Here is a 16,449-nt window from a genome sequence, read left to right as displayed (position 1 = left end):
TAACAGACTCTGCCTTGCCTTATCGCCCAAGTAACAGAGAACAAATGCCACCTTCCGTGTCACACATGAATCATCTACTTTCTTCTCCATTATACTAACTAAAAATAGCTCTCATCGACTGAGTCACGACCGTAAGTCATTTCCATTTACACCATTACAACTACCCACAAACCCTCACCAGTCAACATTTTCCTCACACATCTAGACTATAGCATTAAAATGACCTACAAACATACCTCCTTTCCAACTTAAATGTTAACTTTAAATTAGCTTTAGCTTTAAAGTTTAGCACCTTCCAATGTCTATCATGCATAAATACATGTAAGTGAGGTCAGAAAACACTTGATACATTTGGACAACAATAATGACAACAGAGCTCACAAACATCAGTATCAGCCTGCTTGTTTTTACCTCTGTCGAAATCATAAATGCATTTGCTTTTTTTGCTTTTCCTTCTGAAAATCTTGGAAATTTAAAGGCAGATGCCACAAGCAACAATGCTGACACTCTGCAGTTAAGCAATCTATTTTCATTTTCAGGATCGCAAAGTATTACGAAGAAGACATGCTTGCACCTGGAGCCCCAATGCTTCCAAGAAAAACAGATAAGTTATCTGCTGCAGAGCAGAGCAAAATGAGACAAAACTAGTAAGATTACTAGCTCTGTCACCCAAAGCAAAAATGCCAGACTGAGGAACATAAACTACTCTGATAAAAGGTGACAATTCCCAAGCACTTCCCCCGAAATGAGGGGATTACTCAAGAGTTTTCAAACAACTGCACACACACAGACACTTTGAAGCAGGTTCGCAATACAAAACCAGCAATTCCTACTCGCACAACAGTGATTATTCTATTTGCATGCACAGACACTTCGCAGGTTTGCAACATGCAACACAAACCCAGCAATTCCTACTCCCGTAACAGCGATTATTCTGCTTGGAGCTTGCCCTTACACTTAAACTGACAAAGGAAGAAACGACATTACTTAACTTTTTTTCCTGCAGTTGTAAGCTGGCCACACCTGAAAGCTGTAGCTACGTGAACTCAGAAACCTTTTTATTCAGTCACCACAGAAACTAATATAGAAACTCTGGCGATTTGTTCTCCTGTTTTCAGTAGAAAATTTGCATATGAATTACACACCACATTCCTTTGGTCTGATAAACTGTTCTGGACTCACATGAAGAAAGTACTGCTTCTTCATTATCCTCCTCTTGCTATTCTTTGCTGTCTGTACAAAAAAACTGTACATCTAAAAGTGTAGTGGTAAGTCCATCTCTTGCCTGAAGTCTACACATAGAAACAGAGGTTTGGAAATACACCCTTAAATTTCAAGGGATCTTAGATTCCCGGATTTTCTGCCAGACAGGCCCGCTGGTTAGTCACCACCTTCTGTGTAAGCATTAACACAGCAGTTTGTACCAGTCAAGATATCATCTGATGCAATCTGGCTGATTCTCAAAGACATAGAGAACTGCATATAAAAGCCTAGATAAATGATTGATGTTCAGGACCTGACTGCAAGACCTAAATACCAAATTATTTCCTGCTACTTTTCATATTTATTAATCACCATCAGATAAAGAACAAATGAACATGTACAGAGGCTAGAAACAAGAGTTGCTTAGGTGTTTCCCATGACAGAATACAATTCAAACATTGTTTTTGCACTTGAGAACACAAATGCAAACATTTCATAATCGCACTCAGTATGGGAAATAAAAACAATCCTTACCTTATTTAAAGTGGCATTTTTAGTAAAAAGTCAGGCCATTCTAGTACGAGGTGGCAGGAACCGTGCCATCCTCCTTTGGCAGACTTCTCCAAATGCCCCTGCGTTCAGCTGAGTCTAACTCTGCTCTGTTTTGTTTCCCCAAGAGGACCCATTCAGCACCATGTGCTCCCTTTCAGCTGTCAATAAACAGAAGCGGTGAATTCCCCGGCCCTTCAGAAAGCTAGTTAGGCATAGCCATTCATTTCTTCAGGAAAACAGGGCATTGATTTCAGCAAATTCCCAGGGAGCAGCTACAACAAAGAGATCAAAGACCCACCTCCTTTCCTGCATGGCTTTGGCCGCCCGGGCCGAGAGGAGCAGCGACAGGTTTCCCGAAGAGTGGGCTCGAGCCCCACCGACCGCCGCGTGCTCCATTCACGCCCGTCGCCTTCCTGCGTCCCCGGGATAGCCCCCGGCGCTAACCGTGACAAACCCCTACATTCAGGCAGCATAATATACTGCACGCTAGTTCATCCAAGGATAAAAAGACAAACAAGGTCCGAGGGAAGGCCGCTGCTGCCCCGACCCACCAAGCCTCAGTAGCTGCCAGACATTTTATAAACCTCTCTCTTTTTCCTCACCTGCTCCATCCAAAATAGAGAAACACTTGCTACCTCAAATTCATCCTGCTGAAACTTCACTGGAATGTTGGCTTTTTCTGTTTATTTACACCGGCTTGAACTCTTAGCTGCTGCAGTTTGAGGTCTCGTTGCAACTGCCCTTGTACTGTGCAGCCATGACATTTTCTTTGTGCATTTTGCCCCAGACTGCTGTGGACTTTCCTAGGAATCTAAGGGATTTAGTTCTGGTTTGGTTAGATTTTTTTCTTTTTAATTTTCTTTTATAATTATACAGGTTCATTACTGTGACCTGGAACAAGATATCTAATCCTAGAATTTGACATTCTATTGAACCAAGTATTAGTGGAAGACAACGCTGTGGTCAGGTGTAGGGACTGGGTCGTTAGGTTACATGTCTACTACTAAACGGTAAGAGCCAGACATTGTTCCCTGGTGCTGAGACCACCCGGCATCAGCTCCACATGTCTAAACGCTCCTCACCTCCTTCCCTTTCCCCCCACAAACAGTTTGGTTACATCCAAATTCCTTACCTGGAACAGAGCCTGGTCGATGTTATCCCCAAAACACACCTTGGTGTTGCTTGTTAGCATAAGCCAGTAGTAAGCTCATGGGCTGGCTCTGTACTATTTATTTATACAAAAACAGACATAAAGATCTAGAGTCACTTCACATCTGTACAGATATGCCATGTTATGCCTTAGCATTCTCCTGTGCATTGACATTTTTCCAAGGCACTACCTGGCTGTCACAAACCCCACATGCAGGTGCACTCGCACCAGCTGGAACCTGGGAAGTCCCCTGAGCACTGTTACTGCCTCAACACTGTTCACATGTCTCCAAGTGAGAAGACAAAAGCCTGTCCCTCTAGGACAATGAAGTATCGCAGGACCTGCCACAGCACAGGAGTACAACACTGAGAAGACCGGGGACAGATGGTAGGGATGACTGATCATCGCACTGAAGATAGCTGAAGACACAAGGAAATGCAACTTAAATAATTCTGCAGTTCTGTAGGAGACTTGCGGAGCTCAACAAGCCCAGCCTCCTTTTGAAAGCAGGCCCTTAGACTGGCGCTACCCAGGGCCCTGTCAAGCCATATCTCAAATATTTCCAGCATGTGAAATTCCACCACTTCCCTGGGCAGCCTATTCCAATGTTTAATCAAACCCACACTGAAAATACCCCTCATATCCAAGGGCATCTCCCCTGAAGCAACTTGTGGCCATCACCTGTTGTCCTGCCAGAGTGCACCCTTGTGGAGACAAATGCTTCCACCTACTCCATAACCACCGTTTTTCTACTGGAAGACCATGACTAGATTCCCCTGAGCCTTGTTTTCTGCAGGATGAACAGACCCAACTCCTCCAGCCTCTCCTCAGGCGACCACTTCTCTTGCCAACTGATCATTAGGGAAAGTGTGAGAGAAGTGCTGATGCTGAGCTGAAGAGAGAAAAATGAAACTGCCAGTGCATAAATTAGCTGAAATGGTCAAATTAGCTGAAACATCTGAGTAGAGTTGAGTCATCTTACGTGATTTTGACCAGGACCACTGTGCAGTCACCCTGCCCGCTCTCCTTTCTTTAACATTTCACTCCTGACAGCAGTGTTGCCTTTTGTACACAATACAGTCAGGTGTATTACATTCCTCATTTCAGAGTTCTCCCTGTATCTAAATGGCACTTAAGTGTGCCCCAAAACTGCCAGGTAGCAAATAAACCTCAAAAAACACACTTTCACAAATAACTTGACCTTGAAGTACAGATATCGCCTCCACAGATAGCTGCTGTCTGCCACTGATACTTTTATATTTATTAACAGATTATAGTTAATGACCAAAGAAAAAATTTGTTTTCTGTGTTCCTGTGAGGAAGTATTGGAGATTGATAACATGGGTTTCTGAAATTCCTATCATACTGCACAGCACGCAGTTGGGAAGCCCTCAGAGGCAATGATAAAAAATGGCAGCTGAGGCACTGGAGGGACTCCAAAAGAAAGCACATAAAACAGATCAACAAGCACAGAAAATGTGCTTAATGCTGCAGATAGCTTAGGCTGGAGTGAGAGCATGCAAGTATCAGGGAGACCTAAGCAGTAGTTTTTTGCGGTAGTTAAGACAGCAAAGTATAGGGATATGCTGTTTGTATATTTGTTGCTGTTGAAAAAGAAGGATGGATAACAGTGATGAGGAGTGAGGTTTGGATGTGACTTGGATAATGACGCCTTGGAAACAGAGGAGTTAAATTCACAAAGTGATTAAAAAACCTCCAGCACATCACTCTGTAGTCATCTGGGATGGTATTTGTGCCAAAGATAGATAAAACATTTTAGATAGAATTGTAATTTTTTAAGTCTCAATGAACCAGTCTGTTCTTGTACATTGGACAGATTTTTACAATTTTACTCATATTAAGTCATGCCTTATTCCAAGAATAATCCCGTTGATTATAATGGTAATATTGTTCCACAGATGTCTCAGAAGAAACACAAATGTAAAAGCAGACTTTATACTTAAGAAAAAAGACATCAATCATGAGCACATCTGGGAATCTGATAAAAACATATGGTACAAAAAAAATCACTGTGGGATGATGGAAATGTACTTACATAGCAGGTCTGTGGACATGTTTACAGATCAGGCAAAGGAAACCTACATAAAATAAATGAAAAAAGAATGATCAGTTTTCTGAACTAGCACTCATGTTTAAACCTCATGCTAGTTATCATATGCATAGTTTTTTAGTTCTTTAGGAAATGAGACTGTATCTAGGGAAATCTAACAAAGAAGAAATTCAATTTGTGGAGGAAAAGAGTAAATCCATCTATTTTTCATTCCTTACTAAATGATTCCACTTAATTTCACAAACAATGTGAATTGACAATATTAATGTAATACATTTTAATTAAGAGCAATTCACTGTATCCCACGTCTTCATTAACATTTGTTATTAAAACAGAATTTTCAGGCGCCTTGTATTTTACCACATTGCATGCCATTCTGTTTTTAAGCCTGCTACTTCTGGTATTCATCTTACAAGTCCTCACTCTTACAGAGTCAAAGGGAATATTAACTAGATACAGGACAAGACATTTTATTTGCTCTCTTGAAAGACTTCTGGAGACTTCCAGCTTTCTGCTGAACTCTGTTCACCTTGTTCTCTTCCCATGCATCTGCTGTTTTTTGACTGAAATTTCAGTGTAAGCATATCGGAGCAGACTCTGTCTCTTCTGTAGCTGTCTGAGTAGCCTCCACCACAGTGGGATGCCAAAGTGTGGGTAAGGCTACTTGGAGCAACAGAAATAAGAAGGCATGTAATAATCAGGGGGCATGCAAATAACAGTATGAATCACATCAGCTCATGCCATTTTGTTGTGTCCCGTAAAAGTCTCGGAGATTTAAGGCAGCGTTTGAAGGCGTACGTGTATGGGTGGAAGTGAAGTGAAAACTTGACGTCAATGAAGAACAGCAGCATTTTGTTGCTGACGGAAATGGGTCAAAGACAAGATCTTCATTCTATAAATGCAATGATCATTAGTAAGATACTTCCAAATTAATTGGATCTGGTTGGAAGAACTGAGGGAAGAGCAGTACGGAAGCAGGCCATAAAGGCAGGAAAAATGGATGGCCAAAAATAACGTGAATTGAGGAGGAAAAAGACTCAAGGAGCATAAAGAAGTGGTAAGATAAGGTGAATACAGAGCACGATGAGGCAGAGAGGAGGCAGTGGCCTGCTGATGAGAATTTGTCAAGGAAGAAGCTGAGACTCTGCCAGGTTGTCCACAAGCAGGACGAGGAAGCTGAGATCCAGCTATGTGCTGAAATCTACCAGTAAGCTGCAGTGCCATTTTCAAGCTTGAGAAGAATCAGATAACCCTTCTAGTGACCCATTGTAAGCATCTAAGTTGCCATCTTAGCTGGAGGACACGCCGTTTGTCCATGCATACAAAAGCAGCCATGCCAAGCATTCTCCCCCAGCATTTACTCAACAATGATGTACGTACAGATCATCACTACCAGGCAACATAACAACTATGCTGATGACATTAGCAAGCTAACAATTGATAAACTTAACGTATCCTCATTTAAGTGCTCACAGATCCGATCCCAAGACCAAGCCATACAAAGTTAGTAAATCAGACTTGCTATCTTACCATGTGTCTCATCACAACATAATCAAACCCCTCAGGATTTAAATTGTCAATCCTAGCACAAAAGACAGTATGTAAAGAAAATATATCTTATAGAACCTCTGCACTCTGGAATTTGGAAGAGTTCTGATGTCAAAATATTATAAGCTGCCTGGTCTTTCCTTCCCACATGCTTAAACCTGTCTTTCAAGCCTATGCTGCCTTCACCAGACAGAAGACAAGTACAAGCTCTGCATTTTAAAGAGTGATTTGCAGTGGTGGGTAGAGAGGGGTAGTTAACAGGTATACTGTACTCTTTATTGCAGAAGATTTGTATTTTCAACACAAAATCAGAAAGATTCCTCCCACCTCCGGGCTGCACACAGTCCCCAACATCAGTGGGATAAAACTGACAGGGAGCAGCTTATCAGAGGCCTTCAACATGGAAGACACTACAAGGAAAGACACTTCAATTGCCCATGCACAAGCATCCTGTGTCTTTTGAGGTGCCATAGGACATTCGGAACAACCACATGAGGCTGATGGCTGTAATAGTGGTTATACACGAAAAAGAGTCCCTCCTGGACCAGGAGCTAGAAGCCAGGCAGGGCTACCCAGGGCATCTCAGACAGCACTAGAAGCCTATGCTTCAGCAAATTAATCAAGTCCTACACTGTTGTAGTTTGTCTGTTTTTAAAAGAAGCCAAGCAGAGAACAGGCAGGCTGCTGCTACATCACTTCTGAGATCAAGGGGACTGCAGAGAAGGCACGAAACACAAGTGCCAGCACATCAACTTCCCTTCCGTAACCTCTGCCCTCTGCCAAAACAACTGCCTTCAGGGAACACACAGCTTATAAACTGGCTTTTGTCTCTGACTGGGACTGTGTGTAGGTGTAAGAGAGAAGCAGTAAACGGGTCCACACGCTAAAAGGACATCAGCGAGTCCTCTTTCCAGGTGAAGACAGCCATGCTGAGAGCAGGCTTTCTAAGCAACAAGTGTCCTAGTTTGACTTCCATCGACAGAAAACACCTTCTTACCATAAAAAACCTACTCTGCAGTTTGACTCCATTCTGGCTGAGTGCGAAGTCTGTGGTCTTAATTTCTAAGAATTCATGCTTTGCAGAGGGAACAGTGGACTTTAATGGCATCCATATGTGATTGTACACACGCCAACCTTTGTCATCCCCAGACACAGCAGGCTACGTGTTGTCACTGTCAAAGCAGTGCCACCAGCTAATAAAGATTTCATCCCCCCACTGAATTACTGGGCAAAATGATTTAATTGTGCTTGCATTCAACCTGCAGGACAATTACCTGGTAAATCACCACAAGACAACAGGCTCTCCCCTTCCATGTGGTTTGAGCCAGTGGTATACCTTCATCCTCCCACTTCTGGTCTGCAGCAGTCTCCTGTCACGAGAAAGTCCAGCCTCAGTCCATCCTCTCCCTGTCCCCCACACGTCTGCCATCCAGCCATGTTCCAGTGACACTGTGGTCCATGAACACCCCAATTAAGGTTTAGTTGAACTGTTCTGTCCTATCACTTTGGTGGTAGAGGAAGGGGCATGGAGAAGAAGGAGCACATACACTAGCTGGGACAGAAGACCGTATCTCTTGACACAGAGACTGTGACAGGTCAGAATGACATCAGAGGGACTCAGATGAAGAGTAGCATGGTCCATAGCAACACAAACACCTATGAGACCTCTGCTGCAATTAAAAGGTTAATCTGCTGCTGGGGTGGGGGTGGCTACCAGAAGCATGAGGAGGTTCTCCATTCACTTCTTACTCAGAAGCAGCTACAAAAACCACAACAGAAAAGTGTTATTGCACAAGTTGGCTCTTCCCTCCCATCCCTTTTTCCCATGCTGACAGGGCTGTCTTCTGCGATCTGGAGCCAGAAAGGAATCGGTCCATGACGCTGCCATCTACCTGCTGTCCCTCATGGCATTAATGGCATTTACCAGTACAGGCAGGTCCCCTTGTGCAGACCTCTACTCCTCACAGACCTCCTAGGACGTGGTCAAAGGTGCAAGACCCTGCTGCAGAAGATTTGCCCCAGAGAATGAGGGCACTATGAAGAGCATAACCGTAAATCACCAAAGTGTTTTTCTCCTCAGGCCATCAAAGCTGGAGAAACTTCACCTTTTTGCCCCCCCCCATGTGTGGTCCTCTGATGAAGCAGCATTAACAGCAGCAACCCCATAGTGCCCAAGTCCAGCCCTCGTGGAGGGCACAGAGACTACAGACCAAGAGCGAACACATCTCTGTGGCCACACAGGCCACTTGCAGAACAACAGAGCAGCAGGTGCCCCAACACGAGGAACTGCTCCTCCTCTTGCAGTCACTCGGGATGCTGTCTCTGACGGGGTGAGGATAAGCACAGCAAGGTGTATTTGCAGAGGCAAGGGAGAGTAAGCAGAACTATGAGCTCCTTCATAAGCTATGGCAGCTCTTCCCCAATTACCCCCAACATGGACCCAGAACTGCCTGTCCTCCTAGCCGCAGAAAATCACCACCATAAATCCCTCTCCTGCTTCAAGGCCAGCCCTCTGGTGCATGAGGACATCTCCTGCACAGATTATTGCCCCCGACCACAAGGGCTCCCACACATGCAGGGTCATGGCAGCCACCTACGCTCTGCCAGGCACCATGCCTGGTGGTTTCAGGCCACATCAGTCACTTGTCAATCTAAACATAGGTGGTTGGCCAGTGGCCATGATGGCCTCAGTTTAACAGTCCCGTTGGCCAGTCTTTTGTGTTTTCACTCCTTATAAACCACACTGATGTACCACACTGACCTTTATATGAAGTGCTGCAGGCATATTGGCCAAATTTGCTGTGCTGCCCACACAGCCAGAAGAAGTTGTTTGTGGTTGTTCTCTAACACTGTCCTTTCTCACCAGTGAACGGGCAGAAGAGAAGGAGGAGCAGAGTGAGAGATTGTAGTGTGTTTGCATGGCCAGATTTTGGTAGCGGGGGGGGTAACGGGGGGTGGGGGGGGGTGTGTGTACAGCGGTGGCTTCTGTGAAAAGCTGTGAGAAGCTTTCCCTACGTCTGACAGAGCCAATGCTAGCTGGCTCCAAGACTGACCTGATGCTGGCCAAGGCCAAGCCAATCAGCAATGATGGGGGCACCTCTCCGATAACTTATTAAGCAGGAAAAAACCCTGCATAACAGCAGTTGCAGCAGCAGGGAGGAGTGAGAAGATGTGAGAGAAACAACTCTGCAGACACCAAGGTCAGTGAAGGAGGGGGGAGGAGGTGCTCCAGGCGCCAGAGCAGAGAGTCTTCCCTTGCAGCTCATGATGAAAGACCATGGTGAGGCAGGTTGTCCCCCTGCAGTCTATGGAGGTCCACGGTGGAGCAGATACCGACTTGCAGCCCACGGAAGACCCCACACCGGAGGAAGTGGATGCCCAAAGGAAGTTGTGACCCTGTGGAGAGCCCGTGCTGGAGCAGGCTCCTGGCAGAACCTGTGGCCCCATGGAGAGAGAAGCCCACGCTGGAGCAGGTTTGCTGGCAGGGCTTGTGACCCCGTGGGGGGACCCACGCTGGAGCAGTCTGTGAAGAGCTGCAGCCTGTGGAAAGGAACCATGTTGGAGCAGTTCGTGAAGGACTGTCTCCCACGGGTGGGACCCCACGCTAGAGCAGGGGAAGACTGTGAGGAGGAAGGAACGGCAGAGACAACATGCGATGAACTGACCGCAACCCACATTCCCCGTCCCCCTGTGCCACTCGGGGAGAATGTAGAGAATTTGGGAGTAAAGCTGAGCCCAGCAAGAAAAGAGGACTGCGGAGAAGGTGTTTTTAAGACTTGGTTTTATTTCTCATCATCCTACTCCGATTTGATTGGTGACAAATTAAACTAATTTCTGTGAGTCATGTCTGTTTTGCCTGTGAGGGTAATGGGCAAGTGATCTCTCCCTGTTCTTATCTTGATCCACGAGCCTTTCATTGTATTTTTTCTCCCCCTGTCCAGTTGAAGAGCAGGAGTGATAGAGCAGCTTTGGTGGGCACTTGGCATCCAGCCAGGCTAAACCACAACAGGTATGTTTCCCATACGTGAAAACTGCATCCCTAAAATTTTGAGGCAAAGCCTTATGAGGTTCTTATAGGCTTTCGGGTATCAGGAAATTAGGTTATGCATTTAGGTTGAATAGGACTTGATGGGTTAAGTATGATAGATGGTTAACAGTCTACAGATAGCAAAGCAGTGATTACAGTCACACTGGATGATGAAAAGTTCAGTGCTTTGTGGTGATGAAAAGTGGTTATGCACTGGTTAGAAGTGAGGATGGGTTCCGCACTGCCAACTGAGGAGAAGGACATGTCACAGAGTACATTTGTGTAGGAGCCAGGATTTTTGGTTTTGGTTTTCTTAGTTGTTTCACCATTGCCGCAAATTTACAGACTATGCATTTGTGTTTTAGAAGTGACTGTAGTAGACACACTGTGGGCATGTGTGACTTGGGATAGGTACACATTATGGTGGTGGGATTGCCCTGGGACATCCAGGGTCCACTGTGGGAAAGGCAATGCCTGTTATCCCTTCTGTTCTCATGCAGAGGACGTGGTGGTAATGAAATCAGACAGCCAGTTTCCAGGTATGGTCCATGAGGAAGACCTACATGGGGATCAGGGCTGCTGCTGTACTAGAGGAAAGGTGACTCCCACAAGGAGAGGCACAGCAAGGGAAACCAGCCCGCACAGGACCCCTGGGCTGTTCACCATGCACATCAGACATCTATGAAGGTTGCCAACAACGGCCTTGATTTGGTTCGCACTAAGAGGTGGCAAGAGGCTTGGCAAAGGCTCCACTTTCCATTCCTCCTGTGCCTGGAAAATACTATGATGACACCTGGCTAAGGTTTCTGAATGCAGTTCTTGCCCAATGTCCTGTATCTACTGCAGGTCACTGCGGATTTCCAGGAGGATGACGACAGTTTTACCAACCAGCACTTGCTTCACTGGTCCTGAAGCTCATCTTCACCAGAGATGACAAAGTCCATGAACTCCATGGCCAGGGAGGCCACGAAACCGCTCTGTGAATGAGCTTTGCAACGTCTGCAACATCCGACTACAACTAGCTGTTCAAGACAGCTGTCCTGCATGTAACACCACAGCATTCTCACATCGGTTCATGTGACAGAGCTCTTCCGCTGACCTGAGTCTCTTCCAGAAAAGGTACACCTACCTTCCCTGGCATCAAGCCCCAGAAAGCCAGGGGAAAGCAGGCACCGACATGGGAAGAGACTTCAGTGGCAGCAACAGGAAAAGCTTTCGTACCACCACAGTGACACTGTGGGTGATACCCTCTTGCTTGCATCAGAATGCCATCTGTAGATGACAAGAGAACATGCTGCCTGCAAAAGGGACCTATGCCATGCAGAGACAAAGATCTGGATCATAGCTTTTGAATTATGAATCCACTGTGAGCAGAAACACGGATGCTCTGAACCCGTCAGCATCTGCCCCCCTCCCAAGCCCTCACAGGCTATTACAAAATTCCTTACACTGCTCTCCACGCAAAAACAATGTCAAAAACCAATGACAACTGTCAGCACAGGCACACTCTTTCTCATGATCTGACGTTACACGGCTCAGAAATGCACCGCAGTGTCATGCTGCATGCCAAAGAGACACACTAGTTAACCAGTCACTGGAAGACTCTTCTCCTGGTGCTGCGAAGTTATCTGTCCACCTCACTCATGCAGCTGACAAGGGGACGCTGCTATACTTCAGATACTCAGAAGAACGTCCAGGACAACCTGTCTACAGATTCATAATAGCCCCACATAGATGACATTGTTATCTAAGTACCTGTTACCACATGTCAACTGAGTAAAGGTAAAACGTAGTAAACGCACTTTTTCAAGACATCTATGGCAAGCAATACGGTTGCAGATGTCTTTAAAGTACACAAGCAAAGACGTGACAGGAAAACCACACTTAACCTACTTGCTCTGAGATCAATTATCAGGAAGGATTCTCTTCCCCCGTTACAGAAATCGGTTGCCAGGGTTTAACTTTAAGCATACGTTATGCCTTAGGTTGCATCCATCAGAAGAAAACATACCTTCAGAAGACAATGCATCTATTACGCAGCATTTGCATTCCACTGGTGTCCCTACTCGTTCTCTTTTGGCTACTGCTAGTCCTCATGCTGGGGTAACTGCATTTCTCCTGACATCATTTCTCTTCTCCCGAATTCATGAACAGGAAGGAAAATCATAATGATATAGAAATGATTTAAGTATGAATAGTAACTGCAAAAAACAAATACGCAGGGCCAAAATCTCCATTCAGAGAAACCTATGTAGATTTTCCGAAGTTTGTGTTAGTCCTACACGTGCATCCACAATCAGGATTTGGTACGTGCTACGTACAACTCAAACATGTCCAACAGTGAAATTTCATGCATTTTGTATCTACCATGTGTAGAGTTCCTCACTGGAGAAAATATGAAACTATAAATAACTTTATAATTTATCATATAAAATAGCTTATATTTGTACTTTGTAAGATTACATCATTTTTTCAAATGGTGGAATTATTTTATAATTACAAAACAGAATAACTCTTTTGCCATCATAATGTTTTTCTTTATGCACAGGATTCTGCATCTTTCCCTTGATTAAGTAAAGAACTTGAGCAGTACAACATATAAACACTTGTATCACGAATCCAGAAATCTGGCTCACTGATATTGCAGAAGTTCTTCAAGTGTAAGTCTTGCTTGAGAATGTAAAATATGATGAAAATCCAAAGTTACATACGGAATATCCCTCTCTTTTACAAACGACTATGTAGATGTAAAAGAACAGTGCACAAAATCGTAAGGCAGACTGCAGGTGGATAAAAGTCAGGCACTCAAGGATATGTTTTCTCTAACGTGTTTACTAAGAATATTTTGTATACCTTCATGGTATTGTTTTAATGTGTGCATGCACACACAAAAATACTATACAAATACATAAACCAGTCCTGCTGCTGAAGGAAATATTGTAACCACATGCACATCTCTACAGATTATACACCTTGGTATGTAAGCCACCAAGAGCACTGTCAGTTGCTGGGGACTTCAAGAGGTCAGGCAGTAGGACTACTGACTTTGAGAATTTTTGGATCAGTTGGCTATTATTTTGCCAAACCTATAGTGAGCGTTAAATCTGGATACATAAAGAAGTCCTGCCTTACCATTCCCTGCACCAGCTGATCAACATTCTAAGCTGGTTACCATCACCTTAACATGTAGCATCATCAAATATGATCCACATACGCACCTAATCTATCCAAGTCTGTTTTCAGTTTAAAGCAAAAGACCAGTTTTCATTAAACATAAATCCATTTTATATCTTGTGGCCTGACACCAGAAACACAAAGACCAGCAAATCCCACTCCCTATTTCTAAGCAAGCTTTTTCCTGTTCTGAAACATGGCACTGTCTCTCATCATAATTTTCCTCGCCTTGTATCACTTCATGTCGGTCTATTCTGGTCAGCAAAATACCTATGGCAGACAAGGCATCAAGTACAAGCCTTTGCCTATTTCCAGCACCCTGCTAACAGAAGAAATGGTAGGAGACATATCCCTAGCGAACGATACCACACGGCATCTCAGGCCAGCCTGTCTTACTGAGGGCTGCTCTTGTTGTTTGGCTTTGCAAAGCACTCAGCATTTTGGTTGTGATCCAGCAAAGCATTTCTGCGTTTCCCATGTCCTTCTGTCACTGACTTGTAGGGAACTATTCATACATGTGAGGACAAACCTACGCTTCATATTTTGCTGGGTCAGGATCAAGGCACCAATCATCTTTCTGGATGCTTGTTTTGTTACAAGAATTGGTTAAAATAAGCTAAAAAAAAATATATATATAAATGTGTGAGTTTTAAAAAAGCCTCAAGACCCAGGAACATTCCTAAAATAATTTGCATTCCACAGCAGCGGGCAAAACCATTTCCATTTCAATGAGCCTGTGGAGAGGACGCTGGTCTACTGGCTGAAACTCAGGACTGAACCAGTACAAAACAAACACCAAACCCACTTGTAGGAGGTCACGTGAAAAAGCACTTTTTCCTGTTCTTCCTCAATACCTTGGCTAAACTCTTTTCACTGCTTCAGCCCTGCATCCCAGCGCTCATTTTGGGAAAGGCCGTGCCACTCCTCCCCGCTGCACAGGCTGGTGGCAGGGAGATGTCCTTTCCCTTCTCTGCATCCTCCTCAGGCAGCCTGCCGCAAAGGGTCAACAAGTCTCCGGCAGCTTCAAAAAAGGTTTTACGAAAACCTTGGCTTTAACACTCTCTGCTTTCTTAAGCTCGCTACCAACAAAACACATTAGCAGCTGCCAGCTTTCCAAACGTGGTGAGAGAAACCCACAGCAGGGGACAGACAGACCGATGAGTTCCCGCGCGGTGCCACAGCTGCTCCCATGACCGGAGCAGGGAATGCACATTTAGCCAATACTCCAGCAATGTCAGTAAATTTCAGGGAATCATAAAACCAGATGATTTGTCATCCGGAAGCCAACACCTTACCTCACACATCTTGCTCAGATTATGGTAATCTAAAGCTTCCCAGCCTCAGACCCTCACAAACTTTGCACATACCTACACCACCACCTGGACGTGTCCTACAGCACCATTTCAATAATGTAATGCAGTGTGTAATGTTGCTGCTATATTATGCAAATATTAACATTCATTATTTGGTCCCATTTCACTTTCAGAGTCTTGCTCTCACTCTTCAGGAGCTTTAAATTTCAACAGTGGGACATGACTGCTTCATTCAGAAACTAGTAAAACTAGGGAAGTTTTACCTGGAAAAGGATTTCAGGTCAAGAATATCAGTATTTTTACAGGTATTTCAGATGCAACATACCATCTTAACAGTGATTTTAACAGGTTTAGCAGCATTGTCTATTTAGCTGCTTTGTAAAAGCTGGATGTCTCTATACATACATTATGTATCAAAGCATAATTAATGTTCTTCCAAAACACGACGCACTGTTTGTTAACAGCATCTTGCCTAGTACAAACGTTTTCTTTCCTCTGCCCACTCCCAAAGGCCTCAGACTCGGAGAACTGCCTGAGCAGTCGGAAGGAAGCAATGATAACAGTAATACAGCCTCAATACTCCAACTAAAGCATATGCAAAGAGTTTTCACTAAGAACTTAGCAACACTCGTGGTAGAGAGACAACAGTGGCTGACTTCGTTAAACACCACAAGCCTTGCACAGGGTAACAGCTGCCCATCACATCCCTCAATTCATTTGCTGCAACCTGCACGCTCAGATTTTCTGCCAACAGCAACTGGACTTGCCAGCGGCAAACTCGGCAGCAAACGACCCGCGTCTTTCGCACACGTGGGCTGGCTGCAGTCGGACACTGCAAGAAAAATGCAGTCTGACACTTCATATGACACGGATGCGAAGGATAATTATTAAAACTAACTTACTGGAATGGAGCCATTATATTAAATCATCAGGGACTAATTCTGTTGGAACTAAAATGTAACTTCAGGAGTAATTACTTACTGCCTTTTCTTAAAGAGTAGGTTAATTTCAGGGGTTATATTTTCATAGGACTGCTTAGAATACCTACGGTGTACAACTCTAAAAACAATCCAAACTGTCTAAATACTACATATATACTTGATTAGAGAGCTACACATGTTCCCAAATATTCAGGCTGTTTCCTGAATTTTTCCTTTGATTATGAAGCCATACGATAACTCCAAAAAATCATCAAATTGTGGCTCACAGGTTATTGCTGAACAAATGTCGCTACAGATGCAGATTCAATACAATGAATCGCCATTCATATTCAGCACAGTAACTTGCTTCTCAGCTAAAGGAGAGAGAAAAAGTCGCTCCACGCTGTCAACTAAAGATCAGTTGGACCTCTTGTCTTCCCAAACCGACAGCTTGTGACACACAGTTATAATTAGACTCCTGTCTTTAAGGG

General features: G+C 44.4%; 1 protein-coding gene across 3 annotated transcripts in view; it reads right to left on the bottom strand.

Moving 5' to 3' along the window:
- PLAGL1 (PLAG1 like zinc finger 1) overlaps positions 1 to 16,449 on the bottom strand; it is a 55,877-nt gene that overhangs the window by 29,739 nt on the left and 9,689 nt on the right. For 2 of the 3 annotated variants that reach the window (XM_075413891.1, XM_075413890.1), the window contains exon 2: positions 4,962 to 5,004. In XM_075413891.1, the coding sequence (XP_075270006.1) occupies positions 4,962 to 4,980 (19 nt within the window). In that variant the 5' untranslated portion in view covers positions 4,981 to 5,004. Of the gene's footprint in view, positions 1 to 992; positions 1,061 to 4,961; positions 5,005 to 16,449 lie in introns of those variants that run through there. The other variant, XM_075413894.1, reaches the window with a different exon arrangement.

Source organism: Opisthocomus hoazin, chromosome 2, assembly GCF_030867145.1.
Source record: "Opisthocomus hoazin isolate bOpiHoa1 chromosome 2, bOpiHoa1.hap1, whole genome shotgun sequence".
Classification (NCBI taxonomy): domain Eukaryota; kingdom Metazoa; phylum Chordata; class Aves; order Opisthocomiformes; family Opisthocomidae; genus Opisthocomus; species Opisthocomus hoazin.
The sequence above is the reverse complement of the archived record's forward strand: the minus strand, read 5'-3'. Positions and strand labels throughout refer to the sequence as shown.